The sequence below is a fragment of the Lactuca serriola genome, chromosome 3, assembly GCF_051521515.1.
Source record: "Lactuca serriola cultivar US96UC23 chromosome 3, Lser_US96UC23_V15, whole genome shotgun sequence".
NCBI classification, from domain to species: domain Eukaryota; kingdom Viridiplantae; phylum Streptophyta; class Magnoliopsida; order Asterales; family Asteraceae; genus Lactuca; species Lactuca serriola.
Window position 1 is genome coordinate 44703768 of NC_136410.1, and position 15419 is coordinate 44719186.

General features: G+C 29.5%; 3 protein-coding genes across 3 annotated transcripts; all 3 read left to right on the forward strand.

The window, feature by feature from the left end:
* Positions 1-337: 337 nt before the first annotated feature.
* LOC145095187 (uncharacterized) lies at positions 338-10354 on the forward strand. Its single transcript, XM_079033112.1, has 20 exons — positions 338-343; positions 769-863; positions 996-1152; positions 1242-1512; positions 1636-1729; positions 1812-1939; positions 2012-2096; positions 2179-2314; positions 2400-2402; positions 2755-2960; positions 3043-3146; positions 3297-3430; positions 3525-3593; positions 3677-3896; positions 7174-7323; positions 7692-7853; positions 7953-8036; positions 8310-8745; positions 8832-9574; positions 9915-10354. The coding sequence occupies exons 1-20, from the start codon at positions 338-340 to the stop codon at positions 10352-10354; spliced, it is 3723 nt and encodes a 1240-aa protein (XP_078889238.1).
* Positions 10355-10404: 50 nt separating this feature from the next.
* On the forward strand, positions 10405-12170 carry LOC145095188 (uncharacterized). The gene is made up of 2 exons (XM_079033113.1): positions 10405-11128; positions 11260-12170. Exons 1-2 carry the CDS (start codon positions 10405-10407, stop codon positions 12168-12170), a joined length of 1635 nt encoding a protein of 544 aa, XP_078889239.1.
* Positions 12171-13224: 1054 nt separating this feature from the next.
* LOC145092090 (integral membrane family protein) lies at positions 13225-14720 on the forward strand. Its single transcript, XM_079029985.1, has 5 exons — positions 13225-13626; positions 13714-14077; positions 14162-14232; positions 14326-14424; positions 14511-14720. Exons 1-5 carry the CDS (start codon positions 13327-13329, stop codon positions 14607-14609), a joined length of 933 nt encoding a protein of 310 aa, XP_078886111.1. The 5' UTR covers positions 13225-13326; the 3' UTR covers positions 14610-14720.
* The last annotated feature ends 699 nt before the right edge of the window (positions 14721-15419 follow it).

A 15419-nucleotide genomic window follows, 5' to 3' on the forward strand; every position in this document is an offset into this window, starting at 1 on the left:
TACCAATCCTCTAATTCTGCTACTAATCAGCAAATCTGTTTCTTTATTAAACCTGCATTTAAATCAATCATCCATTATATCACATAAAATCAACAATGAGTTTTTAATAAATTTATCTTTTTCCAAAAATATCTGCATCAAAATAGGAATTAGATCAAATCAAAATCAAACAAAATATTGACCATTAAGATTACTATTACGATTACGAATTGAATGTTTTCTTTCACTTATAAATACGAAACCTTTGAATTCGTTTCCAACATTTGCCTATTCGCATTTTGCTTATTAGCTGAATCATAAAACACTACGATTCTGGTAAGATATAAACCAAACAACAATGTCGGTATTCTTATTCTTTATATATATATTCTTCTCCTTCTGTTTTTGCTTTCTGTATAAACCACAATGTCGTTATTCTTATTCTTTCACTTATACTTATATATATATATATATATATATATATATATATATATATATATATATATATATATATATATATATATATATATATATATATATATATATTCTTCTCATGTTTTTCCTTTCTGTATAAACCATGCAATTCTGCTATTGTTATTCTTATTTTGATTATATATCTATATTCTTCTTCTTCTTCTTTTACTTTGTGTAATTTTTTATACACAAAATTATCATTTTTCTCATACTTAGAAAATGGTGACTATATAAATTAAAAAGGTTTACTCTATAAATTAAAAAGGTTTACACAAAATGAAATTTTATGTTTTAATTTTTGTTAAATACTAATAGGCATTCTATGATTTTGTTTTTGTGCAAAACCTAAAAGTTCACGAGAACCTTTGTTTTTGTATTTGGTTTAGTACATTGCTATATATTGTAAAAAAGTATGGATGGTTCTAATGTTTGACGACTTTCATCTTATGTATATATGTTTGACAAATTTACCATTTATGTCTTATTTGTAAATTACATATATTTTTCATCAAAATTATATAAATTTTAATTTTTTTTTTCAGTGAAATGGGTGATCACAATATCACTTTCATTGACGATGTGGATGCGCTGAGGGACGATTTGACACTAAAAGTTCGTGTCATAAACTTGTGGAAACATATGTCATCCTACAACAAGGATAACGTTTGGGCAATTGAATTAATCTTACTTGATGAAAAGGTATCTATACTCTACATATTAATGATTTCTTACACTTAAACACTTAATTACAATTACTTCTTTGTTTATGGCATATAAATTTTTTACAGGGGAGCAAAATCCAAGCAACTGTCTACAAAAAATGTTTGTATCGATTCATAAATCTGTTAAAGGATGGGTCAGCTTTTTACATCACAAATCCAAGTGTTGCATCACAAAAGCCCGGTATTTTCAAATTAACTCCTCAAGATCAAAAACTAACATTTGTCCAAGATACTGTTGTTACAGAATGTGCAGAATTTTCTGGAACTAAATTTGGATTTTCATTTGTTGAGTATGAATCTATACTCTCATTTCTACATCCTGAAGATACATCTGTTGGTTAGTTATTATTTATAATTCCCGTTATAAACTAAAAAATTTAATTCGTCTTAATTACGCTTATCTAATTTATATCATCTCTTCGAATTTTAAACAACTCTTCATTCAATTGTTTTTTTACAGATGTTATTGGATTGGTAGTTGTTGTTAGTGAGATGATGATAGATAATCCAGATAAGTCTAAACACAGGTTAACGATTCACATCCAAGATGCAAGGTATGTTTTTTTATATGTTTATATTTGTAGTCTATATTATGTTAAAAAAAAGATTTTTAATAAACAATTGTTGACTTTTCAGTGCAGTGCAACTCCGTGTAATTTTGTGGGGTGATTATGCGTACAAGATGCAGAAATACATAGATAACAATCCACCAAATCAACATGTTGTTGTTATACTTCAGTTTGCACAAATTACTGTTAGGAGAGGTATATTTTTAAAATATAGACACACTTAATCATCTTGGATTGTTATACTAATTATTTTTATTTTTATTAAAGATCGTCCAAGTGTTAACACCTACTTTACATCTTCAAAGTTGTTCATAAATTCTGACATTGATGAAATTACTCTCTTCAAAAAAAGGTACCATATTTTCATATAGGTTTTAATTATACAACATTTCATTTCAATAATACTAATAAAGTATACTTTATATAATTTACAGTTTAGATGTGGATGATCGTCCTGATTCGACTTCAAATACAATTTCAGTTATTGAATCTAAACAACTTTCTGAATTTGATGATTTCTTAGTTAGAACTAAGCTCAAGACTATTGCTGAGATTTTTGAACCCCTCGAGGTATTTATTTTAATTTTGTAAACTTTTATATTCATATATCTATTTTTTTGTATTTTCATAAATATTTTTAACTGTTTCTGTTTAGATGGTTTCTAAATATCGTTTTATATATATTATAAAATATAAAATTCTAAAATTATAAACATAAATACTTTTCTATATACGAATGTAATATAACAACTATATCTCTATATGTATCAAAATGAATATTTAACATGCAAATATAAAATTTGAAATGTACCTGAATAATGTTGCAATAGACTTCGAATAATGTTGCAATAGACTTCGAATAATGAATACGATGTTTCCTCACAAAGGTGAAATAATCATCAATTTAATGTTTCAAAGATACTTTTACCTTATAAGAAAAGATAAACAAAATTAGTTAAATAAAACTTATAAAATATTAATATACTCTAAATAACAACTTTTTCATGCAGAGAACATATTTCATTATAGTTGGCACTATAAAGGGGATATTGCAAAATGAGAGATGGTTCTATCCCGCATGTACAAACTGCAGTTACTGTGCTCACGTTAATGATGCAAAAGATGATACTAATGTTCATCAATCAAATGCAAAATCAATTACTTATATATGTCATAACAGAAATTGCACAAAAACAACAACTTCTGTTGTACTGAGGTTATTCTTTCTGCTATAATCATATAAAATTGTTTTTTACTCCATGTATATATTAATAATATATTTTGTAAACCTATTATAGATTTATGATACCGATACGTGTGCAAGATAACACTGGGACTATCACATTAACAATGTTTGAAAAAAAAGGAAAGATATCTTTTGAAGAGTTCAACAAAGGAGTTGGTTAAAAGAATGACACAGGTCATAACAAATTTTTTAAATGATTATTAGGTTTTGTATATATGAACTTGCACGAAGTTGTATTTATATTATTATTTGTTTCAGAGTGGAGACAATACTGAATTTTATCCGGGGAGGTTAATGCATTGAAAGGTTTGAAATTGGCATTCAAGATTTCTGTTACAGATTTCAATGTGTTAAAAAAAAACAATCAGTATGGAATTACTAGAGTCAGTACTAATGTTGATATAATTGAACAACTCGAAAACAAGTTTACTGATTCACAGGTAATTCATTGTTGATTATTGTTTTTTTGTTGCTAACTATATGTTCTTATGGGTTTTTTAAAACAATTTTACTGTTATTTTCTGTCTTTTGCAGACTGGTACAACACAATCTCTGGATATTGGTTTGGGCGAATTCGAATCACAAGATAACAGAAATCTAAAGGTTTTATGCATGTTACATTATATTAATATATTATAAATTAATACTTCGATCTAAATAACGATTTTGTATAATTGTTTATTTAGGATGCAATTTCTGGTACCGACGAAAACATAACTCCTTCGACTGTTGACAAAAACTCAGCAACAAGCCCAATGAAAGTTAACAACACAACACCCGTTTTGAAACGAAATCTGGAAGAAGTCTTTAATAAAGAATCGAATGAAAAGTTATCGTCCTCAAAAACTCCAAAAGTATCTCCAGATGGTCCGGGAAAACAACTGTTGAATGTGAAGATGGAAAAAAGTGGCTGACTCGGGTTTTTATGGTTAATTTGGAAATGAATTCTTTTTTGGAATTTCAGAAACAATTTTATGTTTTTTTTTGCATGGTGGTTTTAAACTATATTGGTTTCATGTTTTTTGAATTCTGTTTTTTAACTTTAAAACTTTGGATTCTATCATTTTATTTTTAAATGGTTTGTGATGCTATATTTGTATAGCATGTTATGAATAAATATTTCCATATTTTTTGTTATACCCTCATGTTTTTCCATCTTTATTCGGTTGTTTCTTAAATACAGAATCATACATTCTATACATTATATATGTAATGTATAAACAATAAACAATGAGTTATAAGGAAGCTAAAAATACCAAATAAAATAAAGGTTTTCGATATAAAAAGGGTGAAAAAGAGCATGATAAATATGACCAATATCAAAAAAAATTCGCTCAATTTTTTTTGAAAAATAAAACTAAAATTTGTAGGAGCATCCAATATACTGAACTAAAAATACCAAATATTTTAGTAAGTTTGTTTTATTGAACTTTTTGGAAGCATAATTAATGATTACGGTTCAGAAGTAAATAAGGACATAAATAAACAAATCGATATTAACATGTGTATTACTCAAATGTACATTGCTATTACTTGGAAAATTATGTTTGTTAACGTTAATAAACTTCAGTTTTATTTTAAATTCTTGTGGTTTTATATTGTCTATGGAATTTTGAAACATTTAGTTAGCAACATTTTTGTTTTAGTAGGTTTCTTAAATAATCTATGCTTTATACAAAAACTATTTGAAAATTTCGATTTCCATGAACATACACACAAATAACAAATAGAAGAACATACTGAACCACTAATAAATAGTCAAATACAAATGTAAAAGTACAATGTTGTTATACACGAATTTAAAAATAAAGATTTTACAGGTTTTTTTTAGGGTAAAATGGTCAATTAAATAGATTAATCATTTTTACATCTATTTTTTGAGGATAACGAAAATGAAGGAACTCATGGGAAAAGAAACATATATGTAATTGAAGAATTATGTTTCTGCTTTAATGAGATAGTAATTCAAATTGAAATTCTTTCCATATCATGCCCCTGATCTATTGTAGTGTGAGTTTAAATGACCAAAAGGGCATTTTTAATATTTCATTTCTCAATATTCTGGCCGAGGGAAACTGCTATCAGTTTCCTGACCTTTTAGCAATTTTGTGTTACATAAACTACAGAATAACCCTATAATTGACAGAATGTTCACTTACCATCTTATTATATGGGTTACATAATTATTCTCATATATGTTGTAATAAAACAAAGCATTGTTGATTTTGGATTACAATTTAGTTTTAAAGAAATGATTACCCAAACATGTAATTGTTCTATTTGAGTTTTTAGCTGTTAAAAATAATGTCATTCTTTTTGTCCATATAAGAAAAGTATGCAGATTTGTGGTCTTATATTCTAATTAAATATTATAAAGATCCATAAATTTTAATAATTTGACAAAAAAAATAACTATAACCGGATATATAAATAATGGATAAATTTTTTTAATTAACAATTAATCATGATTTACTTTGCCAACTTTAACTATGTCATTTAATCAAATATGCAAAAACAAATATATAAGTTTGAACAATACTTTTTGTAATTTGATTCTGGAAAATAATATAGGAAAACATATTCATTTGATGCCATTCATAGATGGTGAATTAGTATTTCAATAGGACCTCAATTTGTATAAAAAAAAAAGAAGAAGAATGATCTAAACACTAATATGATTTTTTTTTTTTTGTAAATGCTTATTCAGTAATCAAATATTCAAATACATTAACATTAATATGAGTTTGTCTAGCGTTTTGCATATCTTTAACCCTAATATTTGGCAAATCTTTTATAAAATTGCAATCTAATTTCGGAAGGTATATAAAAATGTATTAATAATTATTTACTCATATTAATCGGAATAACATTTCAACAGATTTAACACTAACATCTACGAAATTCGAAATTTAAAATTTCAAACTATTACGCAAAAAGTATGAAAATCATAATTTCATTCAAATTGAAAGTTACCTGATTGCCTCTCCACTCTTGACGTATTTTGAATTTCTCTTCATACCACTTCAGTTTTCGAGTGGTTCTTCAAAAGACATCATTTCTGCACAAAATAACTCAGGTATGATTTCTTCCAACTAATCTATGTTCTGTACATATATTTAGATAATTTCTTACCTTAAACCATCATATCTTCAAACCCTAATCATCCGTACCTTCATTCTGTGACTTCTACCTCGTATATTATCGAAAAAAACCGACCACTCGGTTCAAATCAGATTTGTTGGTCGTATATTACTTTCTGCCTTCATCGATACCAATGGACAGGCTTCTATAGATTTCCGAAATTAATACCTTAGAGTTGTTGATCTTGATGGCTGAAAAATCGATTTTGCTATAACATTGTTCTAGGTCTTCATTTCTATTACGACAAATGGGGAAAAGGGGGTTTTTATGATTGCTTTTTGTGTACGTGGGTTTGCTGTTAAACAATAAGGAGTAATTACTATTTTTGTTTTACATAAAAACAATAAAAAGAAATAACATTTATTTTTCTAATTTTTCTATAAATAATATTTAAATAGTTTAAATTTTTTTTTATATACCCAATTAATATTAAAAACAACTATAATTTATATTTATATGTTGTAATTATTAAATTCTAATTTAAATCGAAATAAACTATTTAAATTGTCATTTTATCTGTTATGCTCATCAATTTATTAAGTAAATTTTATTTATATATAATTAAGTAATTTTATGATTTAGAAATATCATTTATTTCGTATTTGATTAGCATTCAATTCATCAAATTAAGTTTAAACAAATTACATAAGCTATCAATCGTATGTAACATTTACATACAAATTCTTAGTTTTCTTTTTCAATGTACTTTTTTATTGTTATTATGTATCGAACAAGAATATGGATGCAACGGACGGTAGGACGCTAGAGAAAGAAGAAAAAATAGAAAGTTATATTTGGATAACAAAAAATCCAAAAAACGTCGTACTACATCATCCTCTCATCATACACCGACTGCACATGCTATTAATATTAGCCAATACTGTAAACTTCTTTCTTTATTTTGCATTTATAATTTATAATATGTTTTATTTATTTTTTTTAGTTGTAAATATATTATTTTTTATTTTTTTATTAAATAATTAAAATATATTTGAACTTAATATAAAAAATAGACTTTAAGTTGTTTTCTACTATTTTACAGTTAAAAATAACGTTACACAATCTACAAACGCTAAGGAGAGGAGAAAACTTAGAAAGTTATATTTGGATAATAGAAAATCCAAAGTGTTACTAAGCACATCAACCCGTCAAAATTCATCTGTTACACATGCTTCTTACATGTTGAATAATGGTAATTATATTCGTTTATTTTACAATTGATATGCAAATATAAATATTATATAAATTTTGCAACACTCTTTAATTTATAGTATTTATAAAAAAATAATATTTTTCTATTTGTACTAACCATTTTTTCTAATTATATAATAGATGTCTTAAGTCGTCGTGTTAGATTAATATCTACACATAACTATACGAACGTTACCCTAGACAAGGAAAATATAAACTCAGCCAAATCATATGTACATCAAGATACAAATATTCATCCTCCTTCAAATGGTACGTACTTCTATATACACAAATTTAAGAATATATGCTTCATATTTATATAACTCATAACAATTTTTAACTTTCTAATTTGTATTTTAATCTTATCAGGCAACTATATTTTCAATAATAATGTTCAAACACCACTGTCTATTGATAAACATAATTCAGTGTTTTGCATTGGCACGACATCCACAAATCGTTCGACGATAATTCATAATTCTCCTTCAACAAATTTAAATGTTAGAACTCCCTTTTCTAACATTTCAAATGGTACGCATAATTAAATATATGAAACGTCAAATGTAAACTTTACTTTTATATAAATCATAACTGTTGGTAACGTTCTAATTTGTATTTTTATTTTATCAGACAATTATATATACAATAATAACATTCAAACACCAATATCTATTAACAAACATAATTCAATGTTTGGGAATGCGACGACATCCGGTAATTTTTCGAGAATCATCCAGAATTCATCAACAATCAAGTTACCGAGAGGAAAACATCAATTGAAAAGAAAGACTTCGCATATAACCTCTATACATGTGTTTGACTTGACATTAGATGAATAAACTAATGATGATCATATTGTCGAAGATAAATTCCGCGGTATATCAAAAGGTGATCATAATTCTAATAGATTTTATATTATTTAAAATTATTTAATAATGTATTGTTTATAATCTTTTAATTTTTTTAATATTTTTTTTTATTCAATAGATTACTTGGATCATGGAGACGAAATTGTTATATGTCATATTTGTCATGCAAAATTATGGGTAGATGAATCGCTTAAAGGCCAAAAAAAAGACAATACGTCTTATTCCCTATGTTGTGGCTATGGCAAAGTTGAGCTACCACCCTTAAAAGAAGCACCCTCATCTTACAAAAATCTTTACCGTTCCGTAGATTCTAAAAGCAAACACTTCATGAAGAACATTCGACGTTACAATTCAATGTTTTCATTTACATCCATGGGAGGCAAAGTCAATTCATCCATCAACAGAGGTAACGCACCATACATATTCAGACTTAGCGGTCAAAATTATCATAGTATGGGAAGTCTTTTACCTATTGGTGGATCAAGACCTAAATTCTGTCAGTTATACATATATGATACGGAGAACGAGATTTCAAATAGATCGACAAGTATTGGGTATATTTTTACAATAACTTTAATAAACCGTTTCATTTCGCTATTTTCTTTACTAACATTAAATAATTCTTTTTTAATATTTTTAGTGGACCAACGAGCGGTTCTACTTCAACTACAACAACATATGATCTCCAGATTATAGAATTTTTGAAGGTTATGTTAGATTCAAACAATGCGTTGGTCAAGTCTTATAGGATGGTAAGAGACAGTCTGCATGAAAATCCCGGTGCTAACTTGAAATTAAGATTAATCAGAAAAAGAGAACAAGATGGAAGGACATATAACTTACCAACTTCTTCTGAGGTAGCTGCTTTAATTGTCGGTGACATTTGTGATTCAATTGAAAATAAAGACATCATTGTTGAAACCTCATCAGGATTACTAAAGCGTATCAGTGAATTACATCCTTCTTACCTTGCTCTTCAGTGTTCATTACTATTTCCATATGGCGATGATGGTTACAGAGTTGACATCCTTCATAGAGGTATTACATCTTCAAGTAATAGCAAGCGCCCAACTTGTACAATGAGAGAATTTTTTGCTTACAGAATTCAAGATAGAGATCGATCGTTCTCACTACTTCTTAATGCAAAAAGGTTGTTCCAACAATTTTTGGTTGATGGTTATACAATGATTGAAAGTGAGCGATTATTTTTCATACGTAAGCAACAAAAAATTCTTAGATGTGAGTCTTATGAGAATCTGCGTAATCACCAAGCACGTGGTAGTACAGATATTTCAAACGTTGGTCAACGTGTGATTTTACCTTCTTCATTTACCGGTGGTGCACGTTATATGATGCAAAACTATTTGGATGCCATGTCGCTATGTAAATGGTTTGGATATCCATATTTTTTCATAACCTTTACGTGTAATCCAAAATGGCCAGAAGTTCAAAGGTTTCTTAAGGAAACTCCACTTCATCCTAAAGATAGACTAGATATATTATGTAGGTTATTTAAGATAAAGTTGGATGCATTTATTAAAGATTTAAGGGAAAATGAAATTTTTGGCAAGGTTCAAGCATGTATTTTAAAATTATACTTTAATATATATATATATATATATGTGTGTGTGTGTGTGTGCGTCTGTGTGTGTGTGTCTGTGTAGGTTATATATACCTTCTTTAGTTTCTAACTTCTATTTTATGTGTATATTTTTACATGCAGTGGTTTATACAATTGAATTTCAAAAACGAGGTCTGCCCCATAGTCATATATGTTTGTTTATGCATTCTGACTACAAGCTTCCTACAGTTGAATATATCGATCCCATTATTTCTGCTGAGATTCCAAATATCGAAGAAGATCCAGAATTATATTCACTTGTCAAGGAGTTCATGATTCACGGTCCATGTGGAGCTGAAAATTTGAATTGCCCATGCATGGTGGACAGAAAGTGTTCTAAAAACTTTCCAAAGCAATTATGTAATCATACTTCAGTTGATTCAGATGGTTTTCCCTTATATAGGAGAAGAAATGATGGACATTTTGTTGAAAAATCTGGTGTTCAGTTAGATAACAGGAATGTTGTTCCATACAACAAATATCTATTAAAAGATATCAGGCACACATTAATGTTGAATGGTGCAATCAGGGATCTTCTATAAAGTATTTATTTAAATACATAAACAAGGGTCCTGATAGAGCGACTGTTGCTATGGAGCCAAGCAATAATGATTCTGATAACAATGATGTAGTGGATGAAATCAAAGAATACTATGATTGTAGATATATATCTGCATGTGAAGCATCATGGCGGATTTTTAAATATGATGTTCATTATAGGTATCCTGCTGTGATTAGACTACCTTTTCATCTTCCTGGTCAACAACAAGTTGTATATGAGGCAGACGACGATATTGAAGATGTTCTTGACCGGCCTTCAGTTGCTTCTTCAATGTTCACATCTTGGATGAAGTGTAATGAAATCAATAAAGATGCACGGAAACTTACATATGTTGAATTTCCTACAAAGTTTGTTTGGAAACCTAAACTTAATATTTGGAAGCCAAGGAAAGTTGGATATTCTATTGGTAGAATTCACTCGGTTTCACCTAAGCTTGGAGAAGCGTATTTTTTAAGAATTCTTTTAAATAAAGTGAAAGGTCCAAAATCCTTCGAAGAAATTCGCACAGTCAATGGTGAAATATGTTCTTTTAAAGATGCATGCTATAATCTGGGCCTTTTGGATGATGACAAAGAATACATTGAAGCAATTAAGGAAGCAAGTGTTTCTGGATCTGGTTTTTATCTACGTTTCTTATTTGTTACGATGTTATTGTCCAGTAGTTTGTGTAAACCAGAGATTGTGTGGGAAAACACATGGGAATACCTTTCAGACGGAATTCTTTATTCTCAACAAAAGAGATTAAACTCTCTAGGTATTATATGTTTATTAAATTATTATTAAAACTGTATTATATAAATTTCCAATATGCAATCAATTACATTTTACCTCCCAGATTATCTTTTTTTTTAATATGTCGTAAGTAATACAGTATTTATCGTACAGGTTTATCACTAAACGAAGATCAAATTAAAAACTTGACTTTGTTCGAGATAGAACAAATTTTACTCCGAAACAATTCCAGTCTCAAGAACTATAGAAGGATGCCTTACCCAGATGTTGATTTGGTTTCATCTTCAAACAATCGTTTGATAGTCGAGGAGCTAGATTATGACATATCAAATTTGAAGAATGAGTTTGATCGGCTCTTTGTTTCATTAACCGACGAGCAACGCAACATTTTTCTTGATATAATGGCTAAGGTTAAAAATAATAAGGGAGGTGTATTCTTTATTTATGGTTATGGTAGAACTGGTAAGACATTTCTCTGGAAGACAATTTCTGCAGCAATTAGATCCCAAGGAGAGATTGTTTTAAACGTTGCTTCAAGTGGGATTGCTTCATTATTATTGACTGGAGGTAGGACAGCACACTCTCGGTTTAATATTCCCATAAATCTTACCGAGGATTCTTTTTGTAAAATAAATCCAAAGAGTGATCTTGCGAGTTTAGTAAGAAAAGCCTCATTGATCATTTGGGATGAAGCACCAATGGTACACACGCATGCATTTGAAGCTTTAGATCGAACTTTGAAGGATATATTAAGATTTGTCGATCCTAAAAACTCAAATATTCCATTCGGAGGGAAAGTGGTTGTTTTTGGAGGTGATTTTAGACAAATTCTACCTGTTGTTCCAGGTGGCAGTAGACAAAATATTGTTAACGCTTCTTTAAGTTCTTCGTATTTATGGCAACAATGCAAAGTCCATAAATTAACAAAAAACATGAGGTTAACTGTTGGCAGCGATTCATCTGTTGTTCATCGAATAACGAGTTTTTCAAACTGGCTTTTGGACATAGGAGAAGGTAATCTTGGTGGTCCGAATGATGGTGAAGCAATTGTTGATATTCCATAAGACATTCTCATTAATGATCCATGTGATCCCAATGGTTCATTAATCAAATTTGTATATCCTTCCATTCTTGAAAACTTCAACATTGCGGGTTATTTTCAAGAAAGAGCAATACTTGCTCCCAAGAATGAAGTTGTCCAAGAAATAAATGATCGGTTGCTAAAACTGATTCCAGGAGAGCCAAAAGAATATTTAAGTTTAGATAGCCTCTGCCAATCTGAGTTTGTCCATGATCAGTTTGATGCAAATTTATACTCACCTGATGTTTTAAATGGTCTTAAAATCTCAGGTATGTCAAACCATAATCTCATTTTAAAAGTCGGTGTTCCAGTTATGTTATTGAGAAACATTGATCAGAAAAATGGCTTATGCAATGGCACTAGACTACAAGTCGTATCATTGGGCAAACGAGTAATCAAGGCAGTTATCATATCTGGAAGTAATATTGGAAACCGGACTTTCATTCCAAGAATGTCTTTAACTCCTACTGAAAACAAAATCCCATTCAAATTCCAAAGAAGACAATTTCCATTGGCTGTATGTTTTGCAATGACAATTAACAAGAGCCAAGGTCAGTCTTTATCGAAGGTTGGATTGTTTCTCAAGGATCCTGTTTTTACACATGGCCAATTGTATGTTGCTTTATCTAGAATTCAAAGTAGAGAGGGATTAAAATTGTTAATTTTAAATAACCATGGTAGACTATCAAATAAAACATCCAATGTCGTGTATAAAGAAGTTTTTAGAAATTTATAAAAACTTTGTAAAACTTTATTATTTATATGAATTTATGTTTATGTTTTTTTTTAAAATTTATATTTGCATTATACAAAATGATAACTTTCTAACATATATACAAATATAAATTGCTTATTTCAAATTCAAACCATTATCATTTCATAATTGCAACCAATTATTATATCACCATAAAATTACAAACAAAACATTGCTCAATAACTAAGTTATAATTTAATTGAATTATTTTTACATTTATTTTCCGTAGTGTCCACGGGTTATAAGCTAGTTATTATTATAACTTATACAAACCAAGCAAAGACTTGCAAGAAAGATATAGTTTTGGCAATAATTTGATACTGTTTCGTAGTTGTGTAGGTGTCGATAACTGTGGCCTCCCAACCTAATAAACCAACAATCAGCGATGAGCATCGATGTGGCTATGGCTATGGCTATGGTTACTGCAACTTCAGCACCTCCTGCTCTTCTTTTCTCCGATACCAAATTCCCCTCCTCTTATGGCTACCTGAAACTCACTTCTACTCACACCAACACCACCACCACCACCCATCTTTTTAGGGTTTCTACACAACTCCAACTCCATAGACACAGAGGGGTCAAGTGCCAAGCTGCCGGAGACGACGGTTTATTGGAACCTCCAACTCCAAGAGTCTATCAAGGAATTTACGGCCCCTGGTCCGTTGATTCCTCCGATATCCGTGAGGTGACTTATTCACAAATTCAATCTTAATACTACCATATGCATATCATCACTTTCATTCATAGTTTCTGTTTGGTGTTGGTGTTGCAGGTCATTTCATACAGGTCCGGACTAGTTACAGCTGCTACATCCTTTGTTCTTGCGTCATCAACTGCTTTCCTGCCTGATGATTTCTTCGTCACTGATTTCTTGAAGCAAAATATCGATATTCTGTACGCAATCGGAGCTACTGGATTAGGGTTCTCACTGGTTTTGATTCATATTTACGTAACTGAGATTAAGAGAACTCTTCAAGCGCTATGGGCTCTTGGTGTTGTCGGATCATTTGCAGCAAAAATATGTCTCGCTCAACCTGCAGATGAAAGTTTGATAAGATATGTCATCGACAATCCTTCTGCAGTCTGGTTCGTTGGTCCACTATTTGCAGCCCTAACTGGTCTTGTATTCAAAGAAGGTAATCAATCTTTTTTTATTAAAAAAAGGAAAACAAAACAGATTGTTTGAATTCTTATTCGACTGATTAAACAATCAAAAACAGGACTTTGCTATGGGAAATTGGAAGCTGGTATTCTAACATTCATCATTCCCTCAGTTCTTCTCGGACACCTGGTACAGTTCTTCTGAAACCATTTTCATTGATGATTATTAGTTCAGTTTCACTCCATTAATCATCGTCTTTCTTTGTTTCTTTTTCTGAATCAGAGTGGGCTAATGGATGATGGTGTTAAGGTCAGTCTCCTTGGCGTTTGGATGGCACTTTTTGTTATATTTGCAGCTAGAAAGTTCACTCAGCCTATTAAGGTAGATTTCGTTTCACATTCTGTGTAACTGAAAATTTGAAACTAAAAACACACATATTTCTGATTAACCCTTATATGTATTTCCAGGATGACATTGGAGACAAATCTGTGTTTTTGTTCGATGCTCTGCCTGAGGAAGAAAAGGCAGCTTTGGTAAAGAAACTTGAGCAACAACAGAAGTCCTAAGAATCATCATGTACATCCATCCTCACATTCATTACAAATATACTGTAATAATAAACATCATCCTGTAACAAATTTTGAGCTATAGATAGAACAAGTTCATAAACCAGTAAACATGACACCAAAATAGTAATAGATGATAGGATATTAACCAACCAATATATATATATATATATATATATATATATATATATATATATATATATATATATATATATATATATATATATACCGTCTACCCGCGCAAAGCAGCGGACGACGAATAATTTGATCTCTTTAGAGTTAAAACCATTTTGCATTCACTTCGAGAAAGAAATATTAATGACACCTATTTTTCAAGAGCATTACCATACCATATTAAGGGGGTGTTTGACTAAGCTTTTTTAAAACAACTTATTAGGTTCCACATCACTATAAGTTAAAAAAGTGTTTGGATTAAAATAAATTATTCCGGTGGGGAATCTCTAATACGTCATTTTTTCGTAAGTTACCCTACACTTACTTATTAACTTATAAGCTAATAAACTAATAAGCAATAAGTTTTTTTGCCAAACACCCCCTAAATGGTTATTACTTTCATTTATACATACTCAAACAACTTGTACTGTTTATCGTTCTTTTTTTTTCGTTTTCCTTAATTCTTTTATTAATTTAATGTCCTACTAAATAAAATGCTAAAATCTATAAATAATAGTTTATAAAAATAAACCTTTAGAATATCTGGTGTTGTGATTCAAAAATCGATAAATAGGCCTTTGAGAAGGCCAAAATACTCAGGTGTCAACTTGTTCATTGTGATTTTAAACCAAGTTT